General features: G+C 51.4%; 6 protein-coding genes across 6 annotated transcripts; 2 read left to right on the top strand and 4 right to left on the bottom strand.

The window, feature by feature from the left end:
* Positions 1–159: 159 nt before the first annotated feature.
* On the bottom strand, positions 160–2,078 carry NCU00753 (hypothetical protein). The gene is made up of 3 exons (XM_959057.3): positions 2,003–2,078; positions 874–1,826; positions 160–794 (listed from the first exon to the last, which is right to left on the bottom strand). The coding sequence occupies exons 1-3, from the start codon at positions 2,058–2,060 to the stop codon at positions 471–473; spliced, it is 1,335 nt and encodes a 444-aa protein (XP_964150.3). The 5' UTR covers positions 2,061–2,078; the 3' UTR covers positions 160–470.
* A 6,374-nt stretch (positions 2,079–8,452) lies between these two features.
* Positions 8,453–11,261, top strand: NCU00754 (multidrug resistant protein). The gene is made up of 3 exons (XM_959058.2): positions 8,453–9,155; positions 9,237–9,500; positions 9,583–11,261. The coding sequence occupies exons 1-3, from the start codon at positions 8,843–8,845 to the stop codon at positions 10,605–10,607; spliced, it is 1,602 nt and encodes a 533-aa protein (XP_964151.2). The 5' UTR covers positions 8,453–8,842; the 3' UTR covers positions 10,608–11,261.
* A 1,461-nt stretch (positions 11,262–12,722) lies between these two features.
* Positions 12,723–16,559, bottom strand: NCU00755 (hypothetical protein). The gene is made up of 6 exons (XM_959059.2): positions 15,764–16,559; positions 15,467–15,701; positions 13,988–15,301; positions 13,687–13,931; positions 13,285–13,613; positions 12,723–13,177 (listed from the first exon to the last, which is right to left on the bottom strand). The coding sequence occupies exons 3-6, from the start codon at positions 15,288–15,290 to the stop codon at positions 13,054–13,056; spliced, it is 2,001 nt and encodes a 666-aa protein (XP_964152.1). The 5' UTR covers positions 15,291–15,301; positions 15,467–15,701; positions 15,764–16,559; the 3' UTR covers positions 12,723–13,053.
* Positions 16,511–17,081, top strand: NCU00756 (hypothetical protein; the record flags this gene model as incomplete). The annotated part of the gene is made up of 3 exons (XM_959060.3): positions 16,511–16,634; positions 16,775–16,837; positions 16,918–17,081. The coding sequence occupies 3 exons, from the start codon at positions 16,511–16,513 to the stop codon at positions 17,079–17,081; spliced, it is 351 nt and encodes a 116-aa protein (XP_964153.3).
* A 1,777-nt stretch (positions 17,082–18,858) lies between these two features.
* NCU00757 (hypothetical protein) lies at positions 18,859–20,031 on the bottom strand. The gene is made up of 2 exons (XM_959061.2): positions 19,448–20,031; positions 18,859–19,330 (listed from the first exon to the last, which is right to left on the bottom strand). The coding sequence occupies exons 1-2, from the start codon at positions 19,817–19,819 to the stop codon at positions 19,109–19,111; spliced, it is 594 nt and encodes a 197-aa protein (XP_964154.1). The 5' UTR covers positions 19,820–20,031; the 3' UTR covers positions 18,859–19,108.
* A 3,378-nt stretch (positions 20,032–23,409) lies between these two features.
* On the bottom strand, positions 23,410–26,601 carry NCU00758 (formate/nitrite transporter). Its single transcript, XM_959062.2, has 5 exons — positions 26,031–26,601; positions 24,585–25,978; positions 24,387–24,507; positions 24,001–24,306; positions 23,410–23,939 (listed from the first exon to the last, which is right to left on the bottom strand). Exons 2-5 carry the CDS (start codon positions 24,900–24,902, stop codon positions 23,728–23,730), a joined length of 957 nt encoding a protein of 318 aa, XP_964155.1. The 5' UTR covers positions 24,903–25,978; positions 26,031–26,601; the 3' UTR covers positions 23,410–23,727.
* Between the last annotated feature and the right edge of the window lie 184 nt (positions 26,602–26,785).

Below are 26,785 nucleotides of genomic sequence, written 5' to 3'. Positions count from 1 at the left end.
GGCCATCGAAAGGTCGAAAAGGGTAGTGTGCTGGTATAGAAAGAGCAAAAAATGGTTATGATAGGAACAACAAAAGACAAATATAAGAGCAAAAGAAGAAGACGAAAAAAGAAGATGAACAAAAAGAACAAAACCACACATAATAAAAATCAGGAGGCATCGCAAGGAAGTGATTCGAGACGCATGGCTTGACTATCTGTATATAAGGACATGCCAGTCACTGGACAAGCAGCCTCTTTGTCACATACCTCTGAGGAACATAGCCAAGCGTGACTCTGGTCTCAGTGGGCAACACTGTTTGGGACGCCATACCGCCGTAATAAACATTTACAGAAGCATTAGAAGGTGATCGCTCAAAGTCGTTCAAACCGAGTGTCCTGCCTCGGTTGATCCAGCATGACTTTTCGCAGTAGGGGCATTACATCAACGCACTCCTTTCGTCAGTCCTCCTCCGTCCTCCCAGGTCCCAATCAGTTGACGCGGTAGGCGTCGTAGACGATCTCGGCGCCGCGGCGGCAACCACTGCCGACCCAGACGCCGCTGTTGAGCTCCTCGTAGCGCTCATCGCCCGTCTCAAGCTTTAGCGTGACACGCAGCTTGTAGCGGTTAGCTGCAACGTTGTCTGCGGCAACCGGGTCTTGGAGACGCTCCATGATCTCCTTCTCGCCGACCCACCAGCCCTCGACCTTGCAGATAATTAGGGCAGGATGGTCGTCGTTGGTCTGGATCAGGTAACGGGCATCGATCTTCGTCTCTGTTTCCTTAAAAGAGGTCTGAGTATCTTGACCGTTAGCCTGCGAAAAGCACGAGATGTTAGCATGCAAAATGTCAAAACCAAGCTGAGCCAGTCAATGGATGGACGGCATTACGTACCAGGACGTTACCCTTGCCCCAACGACCAGCCCATTGACCACCAATGCAAGAGATCCAGCTCTGACGGCCATAGGTGCCGTTACCAATGTTGATCTTGGGCTTGACCCGGATGCTCATCCGGAAGTCGAGCTCAAGAGTGGGGGTGGGCAGAGCGAGCGATGCGGCAACATCGTCATCATCAAAGTGGTGAAGAAGGTTGTTGGCCGGGATCCTGTCCTTCATGGTGGCCTGATAGCCAGGACACTGGAGCAGATGCTCGCGCTGGCGGGACGTGTTCTTCGCACGCACTTGGTTGCAGTAGATGCATTTGGCGGACAGGCACTTGTCACCCTCCTTGGCTTGGAACTCGACAAAGGCCGCATGGACCTCTGCAAGAGGAATCTCGGGCAAGTTGGGGTTGGTCTGCTTGGTCTTCTGGCGCTTGGCGGGAGGAGCACTCGATGCACCCGACATGGGGCGAATATGCTGAGGAATAGGGGTTCCGGTGCCATGGGGGGTGCTGGTGCCGTTAATCCGAGCATTGGGGGTGAAGCCCAGATTGGTATGCTGGTGCGGGTCAAGGGACGTGGGCTCGGGATAGACACTGGACGCGCCGGCAGTAGTCGCGGCCGGATGCTGGTTCTGCATCTGGCTACCGGCTGTCAGGTTGGCGTTGTTACCGCCGGTGTCCTGGCCGGGACCGTGGCCATGACCGTGGCCGTGACCGTGACCGTGACCGTGACTGCCGGGACCATGAGAGACGACGCCGCCGCCGCCGTGGCCGCCCGAGACGTGGGCGGTGGAGCCATCATGACTCTGCGCATGCTGCTCCAGAGAAGACTTGATGGCAGCAGCGGCCTCGGGGTGCTGGGCGAGGTACTGGGTGCACTGAGCCAGATGCTGCTTCTGCCTGGTGGTGTTCTTTGCGCGGACTTGGTGACAGAAGAGGCATTGAACTGACATGCACTTTTCGTCTGCTTGGTGGAGCCATCCAGAGACGAGTCAGCCTTGATCATCATTCATCGGCGACAGGTGGTGTATGGTACTGTCACCGATAGTATCAAATGTAAGATGTAACAACGCGCGATTGGTAACGATCGCGGTAAGGATGGCGGGCGGTAAGGATGGCGTAACGGAGAGGGTGAAATACCTGCGTTGCGGAATTCCATGAACGCGCTGTGCACGTCCGCCTCAATAGGCCTCGGCATGGTCGCTTGTCTGTCTATGAGGTGGAAAAAATGGCGAGACTGGATGCTGAGGCTGGGCGGCCGGAAAAAAAGAATTGGTAGAGGGTGGTTCGAGGTTTGCAACCCCAAAGACTTGTCCAAACACCTCAGTTGTTGCGCGGTGGAAAGAAATTGCTCGTCACGCACGGGACGGTGACTACCACAATACCTCAGCGCAGCTAACAAAATGCGCGGGCAACGGCAGGCATTTGGCACGGTCCCTGCTAAGGCAGGTGAATGGAAATTTTGGAATTACATTGACGCGGACTGTCCGTAATGTCGCACAAGGGGGAATCTCATTGGCTGTACATGTTCAAGGGTGTCCACAAATTAAAGTTGCTGATCACTTCCTTAGCCTCACAATAGTGTTCCCCGCACTTCTTGAACCGCCGTACAGAAGCGTAGAACCCCTACTATGCAGTAGAGACAGCGGCTGTGACTCCTGTCCTTAAACTTCACTTCTGCCTAGAGGTAGGTATCGACGTCATCATTCAGTCCAGTCCCGTCACAGCAAATAACTTCTGGAAGCTGCCTGACGTCCGAGGAAGTGCTTTTGGTGATCAATCGCCAGTATCTAGTCACTTCACTGTACCTCAAGTGGACCTGAATGGTACTCGTCTAGGCTAGAAACACCTCAGACTCTCGACCGCGCCAAGGGGAAGAAGACGACTCTAGTCCTGATGAGCATGCCTGCCGCTAAATGTTGACACAACAACCGGAAGCAGGCACAGGACGAGTGGATACGGGGAAGCCCATTTTGAGACGGGAGACCCATTAGGTAGTTGACTCAAAGATAGACCCACTGAGACGACCAACAGCAGACTTTCCACGTGGGCTCGTGGGACACTTGAAGCGCAAATATCTCAAGGGCACGGTAGCCCTACTATGACGCTGCCTGCCGCCTGGAAAACAAATGGCCTTCATCACCGGCTCAGAATTGTGTACGGCAGTGATTCTCTGAAGACCTAGAGAGTCCATTAGCAATGCTGGCCAGTCAAACCGACCTCTGTCTACCTATATTACCAACCACTTCGTTACCTATACAAGAAACGACGAGCACATCCTCCTCGCGCAGCCAGATGATCCTGATATGAGAGTGCCACCAGTAAACTTGTGAAGTACATACAGTAAAGATAGGAACTACCAGAAGGCTTCGATAAAGAAGGCTAAAGCTGAACACGATACAGCCTTAGGAAGTTGGTTACCTAGCTTGAAACGTCTGGGCTGTAGGCTAAGGCGTTTCTGATCCCAGCCTATTTCTATGTCTGCTGATTAATGACAATGGCCAAACCCTAGCGTAATTGTGTCGACTGAGGAAGGCACGAACTGATGTGATCTTTTCGGCTTCTTGACGGTGTTCTTGTGGCGCCAGGACGGGCTAGCATAGGCCCCATCCAGGGTAGGTATCAAAAAACAAGTTCTCAAACCGACACCGGACTCCGTTGTATGCTGCCCTTATGTAAAATGCTCACTGTGAAGAGACTTGCTAGTGTTCGTATTTTGCTTCGAACGTCGGACGACTTCATTGTTGACACCGCATTATCCACGACTTTGACAGAGGATCCCAACATGGTAACAAAACAGGGACATACGCACATTGCAATATCTACTTTCAACCTAACTAAAGGTCGGATACCTAGGTATGGCGAAGTAAGACCCTAACTGTAGGTAACCTAGCATCAAAGACAAAGGTGAACTGGATCAGACCTGCCCTGGAATTTTGATAAACAGTTTGTGGCATAGCTTGGATCGGAGGTCCTACGCAGACAGAAACTAAACTAAAGTGATACTGCGTGAATTCCCTAGTCTTGGTCAGGCCTGAAGAGGAATACTGTACGATATTATACACTGTCGGGATTCTCCCCCTCGGTACAACAGAAACGGTCATACTAATCGAGTGTCCGTATAAGGGGTAACCAGTGTTAGATAGAGCACCTAAGAAAGAACCACTGTAGCGTAGGTACCTACCTAGTTGACCGATATGCTATGCTCACCAGCCTGCCCATTGCAACCACTGGCGGTTCTAGATACATTTTGATGCATGCACACAAGCTTCAAACACTTGTAGACTGCTGATCTTTGTGGGTATTCGCGGTCCTGGTCGTTTCGGACGAGGAGGTTTTGGTCCTATTTACAGACATCTCGAAGCGTGATATGATGTCACCTATGTGATATAAACTGCGATGAAGAAGATGGGCCGAGGAAAAAAAAAAAAAAAAATTCACAGAGAGGAAGGCAGTTATAGCTACCTATGGTTGTGCAGTAAAACCTGGAACCTGATGTCCAATGTGGATAGGTTGCGCATAACCTCGATTTCTGCCAGGATCTGATAGCTTTCACCAACCACAGTCACTCTCCTTTTACTTGTAGGTATATGTAACCAGCCACGAGCTCCGCATTCCTTTGGAAAATTCAATGTCACCGTTTTGTGGCAACCCTTCCGAGGTCCGTTGCTTTTGGGTACGGCCCGCAAAATTTCTATAGTAACAGCCGAATCGTGGGGAAAAAGTCCACCGTGAAAATTTTCATAAGACCTACTAGTACCGCAAACTAACTGTGCCGGATCGTCCCGTCACATCCGGTCAGTTTAAACGCGTGGGAGATCCATCGTCCTGTGCATGTTAATCCACGTTGGGGTAGAGGTAAGGTTATCTAGGAGCCGGAAATAAGAGACATTGCAACCTGAATGCAGGAGCTTATCTCCTTGGTGATGGGAGGATCTTCCAAAATGGCCTCCCAAAGACCTCCAACTACTGGGCGATGTGCTGTCTATCATGATATGGCGTGTGTTAAATCAAACCTGGAGGTAATCTTAGACTTACCTAAGGTTGATGTTTACACATTCTGTGTCCCCTCAAAGCACCTGAGCATTTGAAGCTCGTTCTGTACACCTGCGACCTCATGGCGAGCGAGATCCTTGGTGTTGATGTCAAAGTTGGTGCCAATCCGTTGCCCACACTATAACCTCCGCCAACTTTGAAAATATGTGACTTCTGGTGTTGGTTTTCCTCGAAGGGACTTACATATCGATAAGGTACGGATCCTGCACCCTATCGATTTTCCAGAACCCATGTTGTTTCGCAGAGCCGCAACCCACGAAACCTGCATGCGAGGTGGATTTTCGCTTCGTTATTCCGAAGGTCCACATCTTTTGTTTTAGGGCCTTGATCCCTCTCATCGTACGTAGAGTACAGATTCACAGTAGATCACACTGTGTATGGAAGTCGTCGACCTTGGCAGACATGGAGTCATGGCAATACGAAAGTGCGTGACTTTGCTGCACAGCGAGGTGATTTGGAGCCATGACTGTCTAGCTCGTTCAGCTGGTTTCAGGTTGCGAATGTTGTGAGCTGATACTGCCCGTCTTGGGTACCTAGTGTCGTAATGTTGGGACCAGCGAGGCACTTATGATGACTACAACTCCAGCTCATGAAAAGTACACAGCGTTAATACTGAGTGTCAGAGAACCATCTGCCACGGAGCAGCGCCGTCAATTATCCAGCAACTTTGCTATATTGTTCATTTCATAACCCTTTGGACCCTACACTCATAGAAAGCGAGAGGAGGCATTTTCTGGGAGCTTTCGTTGACTCATCTCGATAGTGCTAAGTAGAGACCCAGACTGGGAGGCTGGCCTGTGGAATAACGCACCGAAGCGAAAAAGAACCTCCAACGAACTGTTGTGAGCGACAGCGACCTTGGCGCTCGTGGACTGCCTAGTTCGCTATGAATCAGTTGCGTCTGCCCGTGGGCGCGACGGCCCGAGGACAACCAAAACTCAAGCCCAAGCCGAGCTGCCAACGAGGTGACACCGTTGAAGTGACAGGGTCTATCCAGTCGCGTGGGTCGAGAATTCGCGCAAAGTCGGTCGAGGACAAACCAGCGGCCAGCCGATCGAATGAGACTGATCCGAAACGAGCAGCCAATGTGTTGAAGTCAAAGTGGAATGTCAGTGGGCCGTGAAAACAACTTTATTGAATGATCTCGATGGATGTTGCTGGTCCGCTTGGTCGCGTCGGAGAGAAGCGAGAGAAAAGGGCCGCAGGGCAATTGCGAAGGTGTTCACCACCGTGCTCGAGTGTTACGGAATATCGAAAACATCGGAATGTTGTGTCGTTGGGTCTTCAGCGTACATTCCGAGAGTATGTTAAATCTGGTTTCATCTGATAGTGATCTATCGCAAATGTGGCCATGTGAACATCTTAAAGAGATCGAGTTTCGGCTGGGACACTGGGAAAAGATCATGAACTTCTGTGTCAGACAGGGTGCAAGTATTGGCTGCATCACGTGAGCGAAAACACATGCCACACCATACTGGTGTACGTACCTTTGAACCGTTGGGCAACCGCAAATTGCTCGGCACTACATCCTGTGTAGCTCGGATCCACTCGCTGTCGCGAAGTCGGAGTTTTTTTTTTCTCTTGTTTCCAAATTTTGGAAAATGCAAGGACCCCGGCTTGCCCCACCGGGGCCTTACGTAATGACTCGTCCGTGACCTCGCTCTGTCGATCACGGCGCACATTTGGAATTGTCGTAGGCAAGGTCTTCAATCAACTGAACCGTTGCGACTGTACGACCAAAAAGAATCACAGCTTGACACAGAGGCTCACAGAATGAAGCGCCGAGCTAGATTCGATCAAACAAAAAAGACTGCAACAAAAAGCACTGCAACTGCATGTATCCCACTAGATGTTTCGCCGTTGGTGATGGCGTCTCAGCGGATTCCTACTCCCCATCTATACAGCATAATGATGGATGAAAATCGTGAGTGAGCAGCAGCATCTCGCTGAACAGCAGAGTATCACCGAGCTACACTCCTTTACCTACCAAGCGGCCGCCATCAATAACACAGCAGCAGGCCAATCCGACGTCGTGTACTGTAGGTATCATGTACACAGCCCTATGACACAGTACGGATTCCTACCGAAACGCTTCCCGCTGCAAATCCTCGTTAGCATTCGTCGTCCGGAGCCGCAATCCGGTGTCTTGGTCGCTCTTCGGGTCAAGTGGATCGGAGGGTCGGGCCCGGATTCGACAAGCGGAACGGTGACAGGGCCGCAGGGATGAGGTCACAGGGCAAAGCGGCCTTATTCCAATCGGGCCAAAGCGGCACACCCGAACTCGCCAGTGGTCTCTCCGTCGAGGGTCTCCCGGATGGGGCTTCTTAACATGGCCAGATGGCGCAAGGCAAGTTCCGACCATGCCGGCCATGCAAAAACAAAAATAAAAAGACAAGGAAACAGTTAACAAGGTCGACAAGCCTTTGAGTGTGTAGGCATAATCCCAGCGGTTGACACCGAGCACCAGCCAAACTAGACGCGCAAACATGGAGTTGATGGAGGGGCCAACTCCGAAGTCATTTGTTGCGAACGCCGAAGCTATTGGCGGGTTTGCAGTCCGGATGGAACTGTATACATCTGAAGCAGCCGCTAAGAGGCGCGATAGAACGCTGCTTTACCGTCCTCATCACCTCCCCTGAAACCTCTTTCACCGATTTCACCTCTCACTGTATCATGGGAGCAATGACTTAGTGGGCCTTGAGTTGTGGCCAGAGAATCCTCCCTCTCGCGGTCAAGCGTCCACTTCCTCGGGGATGCCACTATTCGAGAGGAAAGTTCTCCTATCAACAGTGGACCGAGAGGAGGATGAGCTCGAAACTCCGACAATTCGATGATGCTGAATCGAGTGATCAAGGCATCACGGATCCCAACCGAGAACATACTTCCTCTATTCAGTTGGGTATCAATCAGAGAAGTACAATTGGCATTCATCGCCAGTTCTGGCCATGGCAGGGACACTGGAGTAGTGTATTAAAACAGGTCGAGGGTTCAAAGGGGCGAACGAGTTCGTCGCGTCTATGAGAACTTCGCGATGCCGAGCCTTCCGGCCAATCACTTCCCTTCCCGCCTGTAAAACTGGGGCCGAACTCGGCCGGTTCCAGCAAACGTGGAATGACCTGCACAAGAGTTCGACACCAGCAATCTCTTCTTGGCAATCCTCATGATTCTGGCAGCTGGCTGCATGACGATTTTGACTCGATTGGGATGACCGTTCCCAAAGTCTTTGTTTCAAGGGGCCCACCGTCGCCACCAGGAACATGGCGATAACCATCAGGAAGGACTGTCCGCCGCAATGGCGACAGCACCTATCTCAGCCCATTGGGCACTTTCATTGGTTAGTTCTGGGTCACGCCGTAGGGCGTCAAAAACGTACCGCGAGATATGCTCGCTGTAAGAAGCGAGTCCGTAATGGTACAATACAGGAGTACCTACACCTACCCCTACGCAGCAGACAGTACGTACCGTATAACCACGACGGCGAGAGCACGAGGCTCTTTTGTTTATGATCTACGCAAGGGTGGTAGTGAGATTCCACATCATGCAGATTACCGAGTAAGCCCGAACCAAGGGCGAGGACGGTACGCGATAGACGATGAGCGTATCTAGGGAGATGGAAAACATATAATATTACGGACGGGCCTTTCCCGGGACGAAAGTGGTCCTCGCTACTCTATAGCAGATAATCAACACAGATTGACCGTCCAGTGGGGGTCATCATTCATTTTCTCTTTCAGTCTCTCTTAGATATTCCAGTGTTTACACCCCGTTGCATGGTAAACCACCAACCGGATCGATCGATTTACCCCTGAGCCGAGCCGAATATCATAATCCCCTCCAACACGACCGTTGTCGACTACAGTCTAGCCCTCTTTCATTCAACAACAAGCTTTTGTTATAGTAGCACCAACACCACGAGACATCGCCATGGCGACAACACAAGCAGCGCCCACGGCGGCTGGGGCGCCACAACCGCCCAAGGAAAAGATCCCCGAAGGAGGAGAGATACAACAGGACTACAAGCTCGTCACATTTGCGGAAGGAGACCCTGGAAACCCAAAGAACTGGTCGAAAGGATACAAGTGGTACTGTACCATGGTGGTCGCCATTACCTGTTTCGTCGTCGCCTTTTGTTCCTCCGTCATCACTGCCGATGTCGACAGTGTAGCTCACGAGTTTGGCATCAGCCACGAGGCTGCTCTCCTCCCTATTACCGTTTTCGTCGTTGGTTTCGGTGTTGGTAAGTTTCTCCATCTGGGAAGAAGAAGACAACATGGAACCATCTGGGTTATCCTCCGAGATCTAACATGATATGACACAGGTCCGATGGTTTTCGCTCCGCTTTCCGAAGTCTATGGAAGACAGATCATCTATGCCACAACGCTTCTCCTCGCCGTCGTCTTTATCATTCCTTGCGCCGTTTCCAAGAATATCGGTACACTCATTGTCTGTCGCTTGATCGATGGTATTGCCTTTTCCGCGCCCATGACCCTGGTCGGTGGTACTCTTGCCGATTTGTGGAGGAATGAGGAGCGTGGTGTCCCCATGGCTGCCTTCTCTGCTGCTCCTTTTATTGGTCCTGCTAGTAAGTTTCTGTACTATGGATCCCTTTTATCCACTGTTCTAGAATACCGATCTCTAGCAAATACTGACTTGGCAATCCTCAGTTGGTCCTCTCGTCGGTGGTTGGCTCTGTCTCGCTGGATGGCGCTGGCTTTACTGGATCCAGCTCATCCTGGCCTTCGTCGTCTGGGTCCTCATTTCCTTTACCGTCAAGGAAACCTACGCCCCGACTATCCTCGGTCGCCGGGCCGCGAAACTCCGCAAGCAGACGGGTGACAATTCATACGTGTCCGAGGGCGATCTGGACCAGCGTCCCTTCTCGGAGCGCATGAGCGTCTTCCTGATCCGGCCCTTCCAGCTCTTGTTCCGCGAGCTCATCGTGCTGCTCATCTCGCTCTACATGTCGGTCCTCTACGGCCTGCTGTACATGTTCTTCGTCGCCTACCCTGTCGTCTTCGAGGGAGGCAAGGGCTACTCGCACGGCCAAACGGGCCTCATGTTCATCCCGCTCGCCGTCGGCGTCATCTGCTCTGCCCTTTGCGCCCCCTTGGTTAACAAGCACTACCTCACGCAAGTCCAGAAGTACAACGGCAAGCCCCCCGCCGAGATTCGTCTGATCCCCATGATGGTCTCGTGCTGGTTCATCCCCATCGGCCTCTTCATCTTCGCCTGGACCTCGTACCCGCGCCTGATCTGGGTCGGTCCCTGCCTCGCCGGCTTCCCCATTGGTTTTGGTTTCATCTTTCTCTACAACTCGGCCAACAACTACCTCGTCGACTCGTACCAGCACCAGGCTGCCTCGGCGCTTGCCGCCAAGACCTTTATTCGTTCCTTCTGGGGTGCCGGCACCGTCTTGTTCACGGAGCAGATGTACCACCGCATGGGCGACCAGTGGGCCTCGACCTTCTTGGCCTTTTTGGGTTTGCTGTGCTGTCTAATCCCCTTTGGTTTCTGGAAGTTTGGTGCTCGCATCCGCCAGAGATCCAAGTACGCTTTTGGCGGCGATGACGAGGATGGCTCGCAAACCTCGGATCTTGAAAACCAGAAAGACGTTGTCGATCCGAATGCGCCGCTTGTTCATGATTCGTTGGCGTTGGAGAGGGCGAGGTCTTATGTTAGCAACCCTTGAGCGGTCTGTCTACCTAGGTACTAAGCAACGGTTCAATCGTTCTTTCCACAAATGGATCGGTCTTTATGAGGGACTGATCCGGATCACTCGCTTCGCTACATGAAGTAGCAATTGCGCAATACAAACGCAGAGTGAAGGAGACGACAAAGAAAAAAGGAGGATCAATCCATCTCCCTTCTCCTTTACGATCAAGTCGCCAAAAAATCCTCTCTATAAATAAAATCAGGGGTTGTTTTACTACACACAATCATAGAGGTACATAGAGGTACACATACACAAGCATCACCATCAACATCCTCGGCGTCATCAATAATCAGATATCCCCCTTGTTTTTCGGCGTTTATTGCGAGGAGTCAAAACTTTGTTGGGCGTTGAAGAAGAAGCAGACGAAGAAGAAGAAGAAGAAGAAGAAGCATGCATGATTTTATGGGTTTATGTTTTTTGTTAATGCGTTCCAGTTGTTTATGGGATACTTGATGTCGGACGAGCCATGGGACTGAAGTTGATGTAGATTTCCTTTTTTTTTTCTTTTTTTTTTTTTTTCTTCGTTTTGTTTTAAGAGATTCCCCCCCAACATTTCATACCTTAGAGGTACCTACACTGGTAGTCAATAATAGAAGACAGCACACATCTACACTAATACTAAATTCTCTTTACTTGCTCGCTCCGGAACAGGAGATTGTACAGTGATTCAACAACGAGCGTGCAAACAGAAATCTAGGTAGGTAGGTAGGTGAACTGGTAACGACTGTGCCAACCTAAGCGACGGGAGTTCCTCGTCCATCCCCCTATGGCGCCTTCGAGCTTCCTCCCCTCCCCGGGGGGCACTGGCCCTTCGGGGGTACCCGGAAATATTACATACATAGCGAGAAGGGAAAGGATCCACAGTCCGTCCTACTGCATACCTAGTACATACATAGTACATACCACCTGCACCACCAAACTGGGCAGTTCCCGCCGCTCACAATCACATCAACATTAACATGTCCACGAAAACAAAACTACAAGACGCCACTCGCTGCCTTCGAAGACGAACATGCCAAAAGCTTTGTATTTAGGTACCTTACACGACAAACAAGTTCAAGTGATTCGAACTAGTCTATTTAGAAGCGCCTTAGCGCCTCCCAAGTTTTGCTCACACAGTAGGGTCCCTCGGTCTGGCTACATAGTCAATTCGCCGACTTCGGACTGGATGCACGACAACCTATGTCGGCTGCTAAGCTACCTCTAGCGGACCAAAGTAAGGTACTTAAGGTACCTACCTTACCAACCGGCTCCTAAATCAGGGAGATAGGTACACCATTGCAGCGCCGAAGAAAACCTACCTTACCTACCTACCTAAGGTAGTCACTGTGTAGGTAGCTCGCTCTACCACCTGTAGTAGGTAGAAGGTATTAGGAAACTCGCGAATCGATTATGTACCTCTAACCTCCACCTCGGCCGCGTTTCGCACGAAAACTAACCCACCAGACCCACCAGACCCGCCAAACCCACCAGTCCCCTCCCAGGGACCCAGCCAGCCTTCCTTCTGTCGCTCAAGTGCGATTTCCTTTTACCGCGAGCTTTAAACGAGTCCCAGTAGTAGTGTACACACAATATCTCTTACGAGCGAGAGCCCTAAGCTCTTACGATTTTGCGTTCGTTATCCGAACATCCCGTCTTCGTCCCGTCGTCATGTCAGAGACCAGACCGCACCGACGACATTGGCTTCGGATCGTATGTCCTAGGCTGACCGTTGGCCTTGACCCCTTTCATTTCCAAATAACTCCTTTGTGCTGACCAGCGAGTTCTACATTGCACCACTGCGCGACGTTGCGGTACAGGATTATCGTGCCAGACAAGCACATTAGTACACTGCAGTATACGCGCGGCCGCGGCGCGAACAGGAGGAGTTACCCCCACTGGACTGTTTAATGACGTATGGCCAAGATAATTTGGTGTGTCCCGCCCGTTTAAGGAGCCGGGAACTTCAACGTCGATGTATTTGTACATCGTCCAGCAGTTTCTGTGGCCAAGACATTCTAAAATGCGGCGAAGGAATATCCTTTGAGACAACACACAAATCAGAGTCGCAGTCACTTACCCGAGACAATTTGGACGGTCGTAAGTATGTTTGAATGATAACGACTTTTGTTTTCAAATCTCTGTATGACTCCATCCTCACAACAACTCGAACGTCTACACTAACCTAACATAAGATGCAATACATGTTGACTGGACACCGTGAGAACCAAACTCCGTAATATCATGCTTTCAAAGCTGTGCCACACGGCGGCTATGTGGTTCATGCAAAGTACGCAAATCATCAAACCCGGGACAATGCAACCTCCCTTTTGCGCACCCACACACCTCGTTCTTTGTTTCTGTTCTTCTCGTCTTCGTTTCGTTTCGGTAATTTTTACTTCCGCCATCTTGATGCTCACCAGCCTCAGCCGCAGCCAAGGCATTACTTAGACTCCCTACGCTGACTTTGATGACAAGCTTCATCAGACCTCAGCCGGTTTTCGGCTTCTTGGACCGCGTGCTCCCAATCGGCTTGGTGGAGATACCAGAGCTCAACTGTGGATACCCTAGACAAGCACAAACCTAACGTCAGCATGCGTTTCGGCCCTAATGCACTGCAAATCATCCGCTAAAAGATAAGCAAATCACTGGGGAGAAATGGGTCACCACTTACACGGCCAAACCAATTGCAACTCCAAACCAGAGTCCTTGCAGTTGCCATCCCAGAGCCCATCCAGTCGAGAACGAAATGGGCAGGGCAATCAGGTAGTACGAGAAGAGATTGGTGAAACCGCCAATTCCTTGTCTGCCAATACCTCTGAGCAGACCGTGGGATATGGCCGCCAGAGCATCGACCAATTGCAACACTGCGCAGATTGGTAGGACCTTGGACACGATAGCAGCCACTTCTTCATCCTTGGTGAAAAGATACGGAATCTTAAACCTCAAACTGCTTAGTAGTGTCATGTTGAACAGACCAACAACAATACCGCAGCACAGTGCCTAGACAGATTGTGAGAGTCAGCGTTTTTGCGTGCCTAACCGTTATTTTGAGCTTCCAGAATTCGGAACATACCACTTTGGCACTGGTACGGGCAGCGTCACTCAGTTTGGCGCCAATGAGGTTAGCCACACGCGTAGACGCAGCAATAGAGAGTGGGAAAGGAATGTTGAACGTCGTCGATGTGACCGTGACGAGGACGCTCTGCGCAGCCAGATGGGCACTGCCGAATTGACTGGCGGCAAGAGTGAGAACTTCAAAAGCAAAGTATTGAGCTTCAACCATGATCATGCCAGGCAAAGCCAATCGGATCATAGGACCTAGTTTGGATATCAGCAAGTTGTCTTCTGCGCACATCTGCTGGGTGTTCACTTACCCCAGTTACTGAACGCATGTCGACTCAGTCCGTTCCAACACTCCATACCCTGGATGAAGCGGACATAAAGGAAGAGAAGGAACGGCAAAAGATTCTGCGTAAAAACGACAGCGCTTGCGGCACCCGTGAATCCCCATCCCATCCTCCAAACGAAAAACCAGTTAGCCAGCACGTTCAGTGGTGCACCAATAAGCAGAACGAATGTGGTGGCGTGGAAGAGACCTTGGGCTTGGACGAAGCGCTTGCCGCTCTCAAAGGCCGCCACTCCGGGAGTTCCAAGAATGAGGACTCGAAGATACATGCCGGCCAGTGCTGCGGTATCCGGATCGGGGATAATGCGGTGCAAGACACCACCCGAGAACCACCATAGTGTTGCGATGGGCAGGAGCAGAAGCCATAAAAGATAAGTCATTCTCTGTAGCTGAAGTCCAACCAGCTTCTTGTGACCAGAACCAAATGCCTGGGCGCAGAGCGTATCCAAGCATGTCGAAAGCCCCTGAACTGGAGCGTAACATGTGATGTTGGCCGTCATGGTAGCAAGACTGACTGCTCCGAGCTCCAAGCGCCCAATTCGTCCGACTGTAAAGACACTGGTCACGGTGACCGAGTAGTGCAGCAGGAAAGTCACGATCAGTGATCGCGAGTACTTGGTAATTGTCTGGGCCTCACGTTGCCAGGTTGTCTTGAGCATGTTCTGAGCAACAGCTCGTTCCCACTGATTGATCTCCTCGCTGATGGTTGGCGATGGCGGCAAAGGATACTCCTGAAGGAGCGGTGTCTCCTCGAAGGCCTTGTCTGAGACAGGGACCTTGGTGCTAAACAGACGGCGGTACATTTTCTTCCATAGAGGATCGTCGGGTGACCGAGGATGCTTGGGTGGGAGCAAATGGTTATCGCGAAGAAGACTGCGTTCTGCGGCGCGCGATTCGACAACGTCGGTCTCGCAAACAATCGGACTACCTTGCATTTCGCTGGCGATGATGGGTCTGAGGGTGCCATAAGCGACACCGCCAGGCCGTGAGACGAGATGACCAACGGGTAGAGACCCGACATCGATAGGCGGTTCGACATCTTCCTCATCATCGGAGCGGCATTCCTCGTCTCGTTCATGTTGCTCGTCATCCTCCAACTCTGCTAAATCCCTGGCGAGGATCTCTTGGGCGATTGGTGCGGTGGACAGGTACGAGGTCCCGAGAAGGGATACTGTGTCGAAGATGGTGTCATGGAAGTCCCGAGACTCCCTACGTGCGGCAGACCCCCTACGTCGCCCGGACGACTGAATGGGTATAGGTGGTGAGGCCATGATGAATGGTACTAGAAACCCAAGAACAGTTGTAAGCTATATATAGTCCCTAGACTTCGTGATGGCATCAGGGCTTCAGAACGGTGGGCAAGAAAGCCTATGTGCAGTTCTTTGGGGTGTTCGTGGAGAACAGGTGGGTAGGGAAAGGATCATGATGGTCGGGACGTAAAACTAACCTCTGCAGCAAGTGGTGAAGATGACGGAAACACTCGACGGAATAAGAATGACTTGACGGAAAGAGGTCAATGGCCTTGGAATGGCGAGGGGCAGGTTTTATACACCAGGCAGATGAAGGGATGGAGGGGCAGATCAGATAAAGCACTTTTGGAGCAAACAGGCTGGCCAAGCATCAAGTCAAGCCAACCTACTGTGTGAACAGAAAGTGGCGACTCCGAGTGGTCTCCGTCGTCACTGCACCGCACTCCGGACTCCGGTCAGCAAGCCGGCCCAAATTGGCAGGAGAAGGTACTTACTGTACTCATGTAGAGAACACCGTCAATTGCCTACACTACGTACCTCTTTCCCCCATCCATTGCACCATATCAGCATCTCAGCATCCTAGGTACATCTGCAGTGAGCTCTCAGGAATCTGTGCACTGGAATCCATCGACGGGGGTGGAAGCGATCGGGAGTACCACATTGCGCAGCATCGTCCACCGGCAGGTAATCACCGTGATCTCGGGTCTCTGCCGCGACCACCTCAGTTCCCTCAATGAAACTGTTGAGATGTAGAATGAACAGCGTAATGTGTCACGTCGGAAACGTGATTCCACCTGCGATTTGCGACGGGAAGCCAGGCTCTGACAGGTTCAGTTGGTAGGTACCTACCTTATCCTCGAGATGGGCTTTGGAAACTCCGGACACGGTCACCGGCGGCTACCTTTGTCTTTGGAAGGGGGGCAAGTCCACAACGGCCAACCGCTAGCCGGCCCACCGTGGTCTGTCTCTGCCGTGGCTACCTTGCAACACATGTGAAGGCGGATAAAGAAATATGTGCGGTTTCCAGCATTCAGACGGAGTGGGAGGTGACGCCTGCCGGACTCTCGTCCAATGACAGGCGACAGGCGCGAGGTTCTTGATGACGCTTGAGGCTGTGGTGAGGGGGCCCATGACGGTGTTGTGCAGCCCGTATATTATTGATGGTGGTGGTAGCCGTCACAGAAAGGACCAAGGTCGAAATACCTACAACCAGGATTGAAAAAGGAGGATGTCGCGCGAAAATGATCATGGATGGTGTCGAGAACGAATTCCAGTCCTTCAGTGGTTGCGACTGCCTCCTGGGCTGTAGTGTCCATACCTGCCCGGGGTCTGCTACGACCTTCTACGGTCTCGTCTCAGGTGGAAGTAACTTGTACCCACTGTATTTCTCAGTCCTTCCTTCCTTTCAGTTGTCGCTGTTGTCGCTTTCTTTTGACTCGGGCCATTTCCGAGCAATGTTTTCCTTGGAATCCCACTCCCAAAACTAGGTATCCATTTGTACATAGTAAGTGGACAGGCTCCTTGGCTCCATGCATCTGCAGCTGAGTGGTTTGAGACTTGGGGCCAATGTACGCCGTCTTGGAAATCGCCTCCATTGCCGATCACCTCATAAACTTGGGGTTTCACAGAACTACCACTCCATTATAAGGCGAGCGAATCACGGACAATATCTGGCTCGTGAGAAAACGCAACCAGCTCGTTGGTGATGCAAGGAGGCTCAAGGCTCAAAATCCGTCGACAGGATGGAAGAAAACCGGTAACCTGTGGCAAGGGCCTACCATCACCTTTGACCGTCAGGTGGTGGCATGCTGAAATGCACATCATCATCCGTCGCCCTCGGTCTGCTCAGTCTTCCACCACGGCGATACACAATGCCCACAAGTCCTTCACCGATTGTCGCACAATGGCTGGCCACCTGCAACGGTTGGAGAGCCCTGTCGACCCTGCCAATGCCCGAACTGGCATCCGACGTAGTGCGGATAAGTCGACTACACTACCTCTACGTAGGTAGGTGAAAGAAGAGGTCACGGTGTGACAGTGCAATATTCGATCCGAAGGCTTGGAATACCGTGGCTTCTGCACAGTGAGCGCCCCGGCCATTCCTCTCTGATGCCGCTGGTGGGGGCGCAAGGGCGCAATTACAGTGGAAGCTAGTACCCCTCACGAGCCCTTATGGTAGTCTCGACAAACGGAGCAGTCTACCCGCCTGTGGCACCGATTGTTCAATGACAGTGACGAAACAGTCAGTCTGAAAATGGCGCATGTTTCACCCAAGAGATAAGGATTTTTTTTTTTTTTTTTTTTTTTTTTTTTTTTATTCTTTTGGTGAGTCGAAGCCGGCAGGGCGATACGGTCTGCCCATGGATTGTCTTGCTCAATAGGCGGCGGGCGGGTGTTCCAAACCTGGTCATGGTAATGTCTCTGGACAAAAAAAGAAACCACCAAGATCCCCTGACCTTCTGGGTTTTGCGCATGCCGTAGTGCGGCTGCATCCCACACCTTGCTGCCATCACTGCAACCTGAATGCACGATCACCGAGAAGGAAGGTTTCAGTATCGAATTCAGATCTCTCCTAGTACCATACAGGCAGTTACTGCACTGGCGAGCCTCTGCAGGGAGCTTGGACCACGGACTCTTATCACGACGTCGCTTCCAATGAGGCACATGGCCGACGCCAATCGATGTGCTGCGCCTCTGCTCTTCATTGAGCAGTCTACTCGTCGGAGGAGATCGATCAACACGGTAACCACGATGAACACGAGGGTAGAGTCGATCCCTTGCGGGGAATACTTGTCGGAATATACCTCTACGCACCATTTCAACCCAAGCAGCGCGGGATGTCCACTCGCTTGACACTGACCACCATCAAGCTTCACTTTTGGCCATGACTTGGATGCCATGAACTACTCCTACAACTACACACCATCATCTCTACGCTCATTGGCCTCGAGAGTTGCGGTGTGAAAGCCACATCGCATGCCCAGCCGATACATGGCCTTTTGCAGTTGCCAATCTGGGTATCCCGTCGCTATAAGTCATCGGTACTCAAAAGATTGTCAACTTTCGGTGGTGTGCACGACCCCATCCTAAATCAAACCCATCTCGCCCCAGTTATGCAGCATAACGCAGATGTGAAGACACTCCGAATTCTTTCTACTACACTACTATTGAACAAGGCTTCAGAATCTTGACCTGGATAACCGATATGTAGCATTTTTATCCAAGTTTCTGGAAGTAGTAGACCCGACTGCTCCGTGGTTCAAGATTGAGTGACATGGAGGCCTCCGTTAGGGTCACCATCTTAGCTTCTGGCAGTTCCATCACTCCCAAGTGGGTCTTCGTCGAGGAAAGCAAAACGGGCAGGTTCTACTCTTTTCAAGAAGTCCAGTATCTTCACCCGCCCTTTTTTCTATCAGAGCAACGTTAGCTTTTCGTCTGAGTTCTTCTCTGTCTTTGGGGATAGACTTGCAATCACAACTGTGTGAGCAGAGACAACCCAGACTCATGCAACACATGAAGGCCATCCACCTGACAGCTTCGCATAGTCGAGGACAAGCACACATTGCACCCCAGAAACATAAAGCGTTGTCTCAGTCTTAAACCTTTGTTCCTTGACTACTCAACCCCAGCAAAAGTTCTTTTACTTTTTGAGAAAACACCTTTTGACCAGCCTCCCTGCAATCTACCACGCCACCTCCCTATCGTGACAAGAAGTCTACATGGGACATGAAAAAGAAAGCCGTGCTGTCGAGCACCGGCAGACGAAGCCTCCATAAGACAAAGCCGAAACATTATATGTGACTCGTGACAACCAGTCCCGACTAAACCAACCAGCCATCTCAGCACCTCCTCCACTCAAAGTCCCAGGTCTCGCTAGTCGCCTCAAAGTACGACTTTTCGTTGCGCAGAGCACCGCGGAAATTGATGTTCAGAATTCCAAACCCGTCATTCGAGGACGTGGTGCACGACGACCAGGCCTTGTCGGTGAAGTGGTTCTGGAGAGTCACTGCCTTGTCGATCCTGGACGAGCCGTCGTTGGCGAGTTGTCCCTTGCTAGTGGCCTGTTGATTTTTTTTTAGTTTCCCCCGTGCCATCTATCAGTCTCGTTTCCTTCCTTAGGTATTTACTTGCTCGCATTCTCGAACAACAAGAACAACAACACAAATCAAAAGACTTACAGCATCATCCGCACTAGAGCTAAAGTAAACTGTCGAAAAGTAATCCAGTGTCGCGCCCGGGTCCAGCGTCACGTGGCCGTCCACGAACGTGTCCTTGACGGAAACCTGCCAGCCGGCCGACACGCCCTGGGCCTGCATGTGCACCTGGCAGTTGGCTGTCCGGTTCACCGTGTTGGGGTACTCGATGGCGAAGTGGTTGAAGGTGAGGGTCGGGTCGTCCAGGCTGCCGCTGAACCGGGCCTGCGTCTGTGGGCATCCGCTGCCTGAGTAGCTGATGGAGTTGATGCGCGGGGTTCCTGCTGGGGACTCGGCGAGGGCGAGGGTGGTGAGGAAGAGGAGGGTGGTGGTGAGTGTACTGGTGATGGTACCCATTTTGAGTGTGGTTCTATGTGTGGTTTGTTTGAGATGGGTACTATGGCTGACTGCTGGCTACCTACTTAAGGTAACACCTAGTACCTGTGCTGATGGTCGATATCCAGGTGTTGAGCAGATGGAACAAGTTTTAAGGGTTAGGTTATTACAGCAAAGAACTTCCGAGAGCCTTCAGTGGTTTAGAGGTATTATTGCAAGTGATGATGATGATGATGATGATGATGATGGATGACAGCGAGCAAAAAAAGAGGGAAGTCGGCAACTGAACAACAGGGTTTCTCATGTCCTTCTTATAGAGACTGCTAATGTGATGCGACTTGGACTATACCTTACATAACTCACACTATCCCTCTCTTCCCGAGATACTAAACACCTTCAAAAAAGTGGTCTAGATCAACCATCGTTGTGACGGACGGAACGTGGTAGACCATGTTTGCCACGCAAAGTACGTAGGTCAAATTAAGTAACGGAATCGTGCAATACATCCCAGGTAGGTAAATGGAAGGTCACCTATGTTTGATTCGCCTGCCGGTGTCATTAAATTGCCAGGATGGGCCCTGTTGGTAGCAGTACCACTCGTTCATTCTCCGGGAACCACCACAATATCTCTAGAGGGGACCATACCACAATAAACCCAAAGGAGCCAAGAGGCGAAAAGAGAGAGAGAGAGAGAGAGAGAGAGAACCCAAATGTGTTGAACCACAGTTTGGATGCGGACTGGACCTTCTGGGACCCTATTTATCCATATTGGGCTACCCGCGAATCCGGGCCACCTGGATTGGGATTGGACCAACGGTTCAATTGCTACCTACATACCTATGTAGTCCAGCCCCAAGTTCCCTATATTAACCCCAGTTTGACCCACGTCGACCTTTGTGCTAGGAAGGTTACCTCTACCAAAAATAGCTGTGCCGTGCCCACATACACTGAGCTGGGACTGAACTGCCAAGTGTGATTCCGTTATCATCATTGGTTGCCCGAGTTTGAGGTAGTAGAAGGTAGGTAGGTGAACTGCAACTCTAATGTCCATGTCCCGAATGTTCGTCTAGGTACTACCTTGGTGGATATAGGTTTGGTAAGGTACCAAGGTAGGTAAGGTACTATAACGTGACGGTAGGTAGAGATGCAATGGTTCCATGGGATGGTCGACTATCCATTGGATTCAGGATTCGCTTCTTTTCTTGGCTTGGCTTGGGGTGACTACCTACCTAGGGTACCTATACTGTTGCGGTTGAACGGTTCGAACCAACCAAATGTAGGTAGGTCCCTTACCGGACGGGGGTGCATTATACCGTGAAATGGTTCTTTTTCTTTTGGGAAATGGAACAAGTAAAATGGAGCAGAGGGTTCCGTGACCAATATCAAGCTGTAGAGATAGCAGGTGTAGAGGTACTCTATGCAAACACTCAACTGACGGCAAAGAGGGTCGAACTATTCAGGTCCCAAGTGCTTATTAACCAAAGGCACCGAATTTGTAACCAAAATTCTTTCACGGCAGTTATGTGGTAAGTACTAGGTAGGTAAGATAGGTACTTGGGATGAAAGAACTCTCATTCATGGCAAAGACAATTATAGTCGTAAGAAACGCAAGTTGTTTGAAGCAAACCTTATCATGAAGTGGTAAAGAGTTTGAATCCTCCAAAGGAATTTTCAGGGTCCAGTGGGACGGACGGACAGTCGGCCTAAATGGACGACCCAGGCATTGACGTATGTAGTCCCGGGACTACTTCCAGTCAAGAGTCTATGACTGCCTGGAACATGTGAAATTGCTGGGCCGTCATTGCACTGCAGGAAAGTTAATATGCAGGACCATTGAAAGACGTTCGAACCCATGGAAGGGGTCCTATTGATGGTACTATGCGTGATGAGGTGGTAGTGCAATATCCGGCTTTTCTGACATGGGTCTGGACTCTCTCCAACTCGATTCTGGGGTAGTGCCGTTCACGTCGTTGACGACTACCTACCTACCTAGAGGTACCTTACTTTTTCCGTCAACCTTCTCGGCAGTGCATTAGAGGTATGCGAGATCACATGCACTGAAACAGAATTCGGGGTTCAATGATACATAGGTATGTCTGCATTGAATGTGACGAAAGCTCATCCCATCCTGGCTTGGACCTTGCCTACCTAGAGTCCGTGAACCTCGCTTGTATAACGCGTTGACTGGTGAAAAGTTGGAATTCGGAGCGGTTCTCGATCCACTTCACCTGTCCCGGATGGAGTGACTGGCGGAGGCCGGGACCATGAAAGAGGTCGCTTCGGTACTCTAAGTAACCGTGACCAAAGGTAGTGCCACGACGGAACTAATCCCGTTCTCGTCCCTGCGGTGGTGGTTGAGGTTGTATCGTACCCGACTGACGTTAACGTCGGATAGGTAAGAATGGTTCGTCCCTGGAACTGCCGGTGACGGAAGGAAAAATCTGACGCTTCAGCTGGGGCTGTAGTATGGCATTATTCACTTTTCGTCGGCCACCAATCCATTCAACTGCGGATACCGCAGTGCAATACTGACGGTGAGTGCAGCAGGACCTTTAATGCAGTTGGTGCGAAAAGCGTCATTGACTGCATTGCACTGCACCACTGTATCACTGCACACTCAGGGGCACTTGTTGAGCAAACGAGTGCCCCACTGACACTGCAGTGCACTCAGGCACCCGGAACAGCTGGAAGACCAAAGCGTTCAGTTCAGTTGGTCAAGCTGAGCTGTTCTTGACGGAACGAGTTGCCAGACCCGCACAAATGATGGAAGGAAGTGGAAGGCACCTCCCGTCCTCGCCCAGTTTTCGTCAAGTTCGGGGTCTGGATTTACTTACGCACTGCAGTCCTAACATGTATAAATTCAGAGAGCGTTTTTAGGTTGTTCGTAAGTGTATATCTAGAGATACGTAGCCCGCTTTGACAAGTTGTACTCTCTAGAGGTACTTACAGTAGGTACTAAGCGAAGTACTACCAGTAGGTACTTGGGTGACAGACGCATGGGACTGACGACGGAAAGAGCCGACAGAGCTTCAAGGGTTGGGGTAAGCGAGGAAGTGAATACCAAAGTGCTGACATGAAGTGGGTGAGCGACGACGGGAATGCCTGGGAGGGGACTGAGTGACTGGTAGTGACCGGCCCGTGACCATCGACCTCACTCACTGTAGTGACTTCCGGAACACTCGGACAGACGGATTTGTGATCTCAAACACTCCGTCAGAAGCGGGTCGGGACCGCAAGCCAGCTTACCTTATCTCCGGGCCGCTTACTTCACTGCAGGTCAAAGATGGCCTTCCGGCTGGTGTACTTACTTAGTTGATTGTACAACGATCATGATCGTGAAGTGCAGTGCAGTGGTGTAAACTTCACTGTCGTTCACAGGTTCCTGCCCCTGGGCTCTAGCTCTGTCTGAGCTCGGACCAACCCCCTGAAATTACAGTACGGTCCAGCTGTGTCCTGTACCGGGGGGTTAGGGTTCTTTCCAGCCAATGGCCCATGCCCCCACTGCAGGAGTTTCCTTTGATTCAGATATCAAGATGAACAACCAAGAACCACCCAGCAGACGGATTCACAGGTTGACTTAAACAATCGTTCATGTCACTCACTCATTAGCTGCCTATCTATGTACCCAGGTAGGTAGGTACTCTGTGAGTGTGACTTCATGCACTAACGTTTACCGTAACCAACATTTGGATTCCATCATTATGCCGTTCATCCCGCAATGAGGGGAGTGAGATTCCCACAATGCACGACTTCCTTCGTACCTATACAAGCTTCGGCCCCCCTTTGCGCGCGGGTGGCCCAAAACTCTTTCTCCAAAGGGGTGTCCAAATCCATCCGCCGATATGAGACCATACCAGTTATCGTACGCCATGCATGCCGTTTCCAAAACCAACTCTTAAACTATATCAAACGCCGCACAATCGTCAGAATTATTGCTTCTTCTGCTCCTGAGTGGTAACGACGTATTCGTCACTCTCGTACTGGGGAAGCGCACCACCCTCTTCGAGCTTGGCCAAGTCGGCAGGAAAGTAGATGCCGTCAATGGGAACCGGGTCCTGGTTGTGGAGATACATAAAGTAGTAGAACATTCCACAGAAGCCGCCGCCGCCGATGACGTTGCCGAGGAGAGAAGGAATTATGCCTGTGACCAAAAAGTGTTAGTTTCTTATACACCGCGAAGGGTCCTAACCAAGATAACATACCCTTCCAGATGTAAAGGCCTACAGTGACGCCAGGGGTGTGGTGCCAGATACCAAAGGGAATGTAGAACATGTTGACGACAACGTGGTCGAGACCGAGAATGGCAAAGCAGAACACGGGCCACCACATGCCCATGGCACGGGACATGAGATCCCGACCGGCCAGACCGAGATAGGCAGCGAGACACACGAGCCAGTTGCAGCCGATAGCGCGAATGAAGATCTGATGCCATTCGGGAACAACTTGCTTGTTGTAGACGAGGTTTTGGATCACCTTTACCTGCGCAGGATCCGTAAACAAGCCGCCATCTGGAAACAGAGAGACCAATCAGCGTTGCGCCAATGCGCCAAGTCCCATCGGACGAGTAGAAAGAAACAAAAAAACTTACAACCAAAGATAATCGCCATGACAAAAAGACAGCCGGCGAAATTACCCCAGAAGCAGATGAACCAGTGCAGCAACATCTTATGCCAGGGGATACGGCCTTGAAGACAAGCCACACCAGTTAACTGTTGGACAAAAAGTTAGCATCCGAGAAAGAGAGATACCTGGCATCTTCAACATCCACCCTCCCAAAGTCACATACCATGGTCGAACCGGTAAACAAGTCGGCACCGCTCATAAAGATCATAACCAAGGCGCAAGGGAAGAGAATGGAGCTGAGAGTCTTGACAAGACCAGGAGTATTCTCGGCCATCCAGGGAATATTGATGGCGACAAGGGTGGCACCGGAGGCGAAGGCTGCTATACAGCCGGCAGACACGGCCGAGCAAAAGACCTTGGCGGGGAACATGTTGGCCTTGAAGGTGCCCAGACGGCCGACGATTTCAATCGTCTCGATAGGGCTGTAGGCGTTGCCATTGCGAATCCAGACGGTATTTGGCTGGTTTTGAATGCGAGACATTGTGGCGGCTTGACGATCAGCTCTCACAAGCTCGAAACCGGTGGGTGTTGTTATATGACGGATGGAAGAGAGGCGTCCCCCCGTATTGGGAACTTTGGCCGATGTTGGGACGAACTGCTGAGTGTCCAGGGAGGTTCAGGAACTATGTCGCGCCCAGCGAGAAGTGAGAAGTGTTCGTGACGGTACGAGCTTGAGCTGAGGTGAGCTATGGTGGTATGAGAAGAGAGGATGAACCAACGGCTGACAAACTTGGACCAAGGTCGAGGCAAGCGGTCCTTCAAATGTATGTGAGCCGAACCGGGGAGACAGGCCTAAAAAAGTAGTCCCCCAAAGCGGTGGATATCTCGTGGCTCCTGCGGTGGAGTCGAGTTCCAACACCAGGTACACCCATCGACATTCGAGACCAAGAATGGAAGGCCCCATCCCTGTTTGTTGAGATATGAAGTCACTCCCTCAGGAGCATGTTCATAGTGGTGAAGCATACGCGTCCGCGAGTTTTCGCAACTCTACAGGCGGCCAACTTGGAAATTGGATCAAGACTCGGTTTCCGAAATCGAGGCTCAGGAGGGAACGGATAAGGAACGCTATTGACTCTGGATGAACACCCTGACTCTCACGCTGCCAGTGAGACTGTGGAAGTCCAGTTGTTTAGAACCGGAGCTGCTCAGGTCTCGTCCGGGATTAGCACGGCAGGGTGAGGACAGAAAAACCTGGGGTTGAGGAGCACAAAATGTGCACAAGAAGAAGTGAAGTCCAGACGCGGCGCACCGGCCCCGTGCGCATCCGGGTCTTGACGGTTCTCGAAGTCGGCATGAGTGGTTCATGAACAACACAAACCCCCAACAGTGACGGCTTCATGTGTCGAACGCTCACTTGACTATCCCATTTTCCCCGTTCCCAATGTCATCTGTTTCGGATGGCCCGTAACCCCCACAACAAGAGGGCTCAAGTGAAAGGATCGTTGGAGAAGGCTTTTCTCCAAAGGGGGGTTCAAAATCTCTTGCTTCACCACAACAAGGGAGCAAATTTGACCGAGGCGGTGGACCCCAACGAGGTGTGATGACTCGCGCCATACCCTGCTTACCGTGATCAGCTGTGATCAAACCCCGCGAAGTCGCAGAAGCTTACACATAACCCTCGATGACCTTCTTTTGATTTTGAATCCAGCGGCTGTTGGATTACCAGTAGTTGACTGTGGACCAGATTGCCTAACGGGCATCTTTGAAGTGCGAGGCGACGATGCTTGGGCTTCTCTTTTGCGTACAAAGGTCCGTCGACGGTGAAGCGTGAATCTTTGCCGACTGTCCCGCCTGCAGCGGCCTCTCTCGAATCCCCATTCTGCCTGAGGTTAATGCGCGGTCTGTCGTGTGCGACCACAAGATAGTGTAACCCCCTTTTCTTCAGGTTTAGCCGAAATCCAAGGTAAACAAAGCAAAGGAGGCAACGAACGCCCAGACTGCCCGGCAATAACGAACCTCCTTGTGTCCGTTGGGCCGTGCGCTTGGCGGGCAGCCGGCAATATCGAGGTAGCATTGCGTGAACCGGCACCGATACGGCTAGCACGCGACACTCTGCGCCCCATTACATGGAACATTCTGCGCACCAACAAGTGCGACGCTAATAGCGTACGACCAACGGGTAAGCCAGGTCTTGGCAGAGACGACGATCTCGACTGACGAGTCGACGATGAGCCGATTTCTGAGCAGCCGGCGAGCATGGTGTCATCTGCTGAGCACTGCAAGTTACAGCGGCACGCCTGGCGCTGTATCGTTCGCATAGCAGCTCTGTCCCTATCGTCCGTACTGAAGCCCGTATTGTAACTTGCGTGTGTAACCGGGGGATGGACCGTTCTCAATTGTCATTGGCGGTCGGTTGGCGGTTAT

Source organism: Neurospora crassa, linkage group I (genome assembly GCF_000182925.2).
Source record: "Neurospora crassa OR74A linkage group I, whole genome shotgun sequence".
Taxonomy (NCBI): domain Eukaryota; kingdom Fungi; phylum Ascomycota; class Sordariomycetes; order Sordariales; family Sordariaceae; genus Neurospora; species Neurospora crassa.
This window is presented reverse-complemented; position numbering and strand designations above follow the sequence as displayed.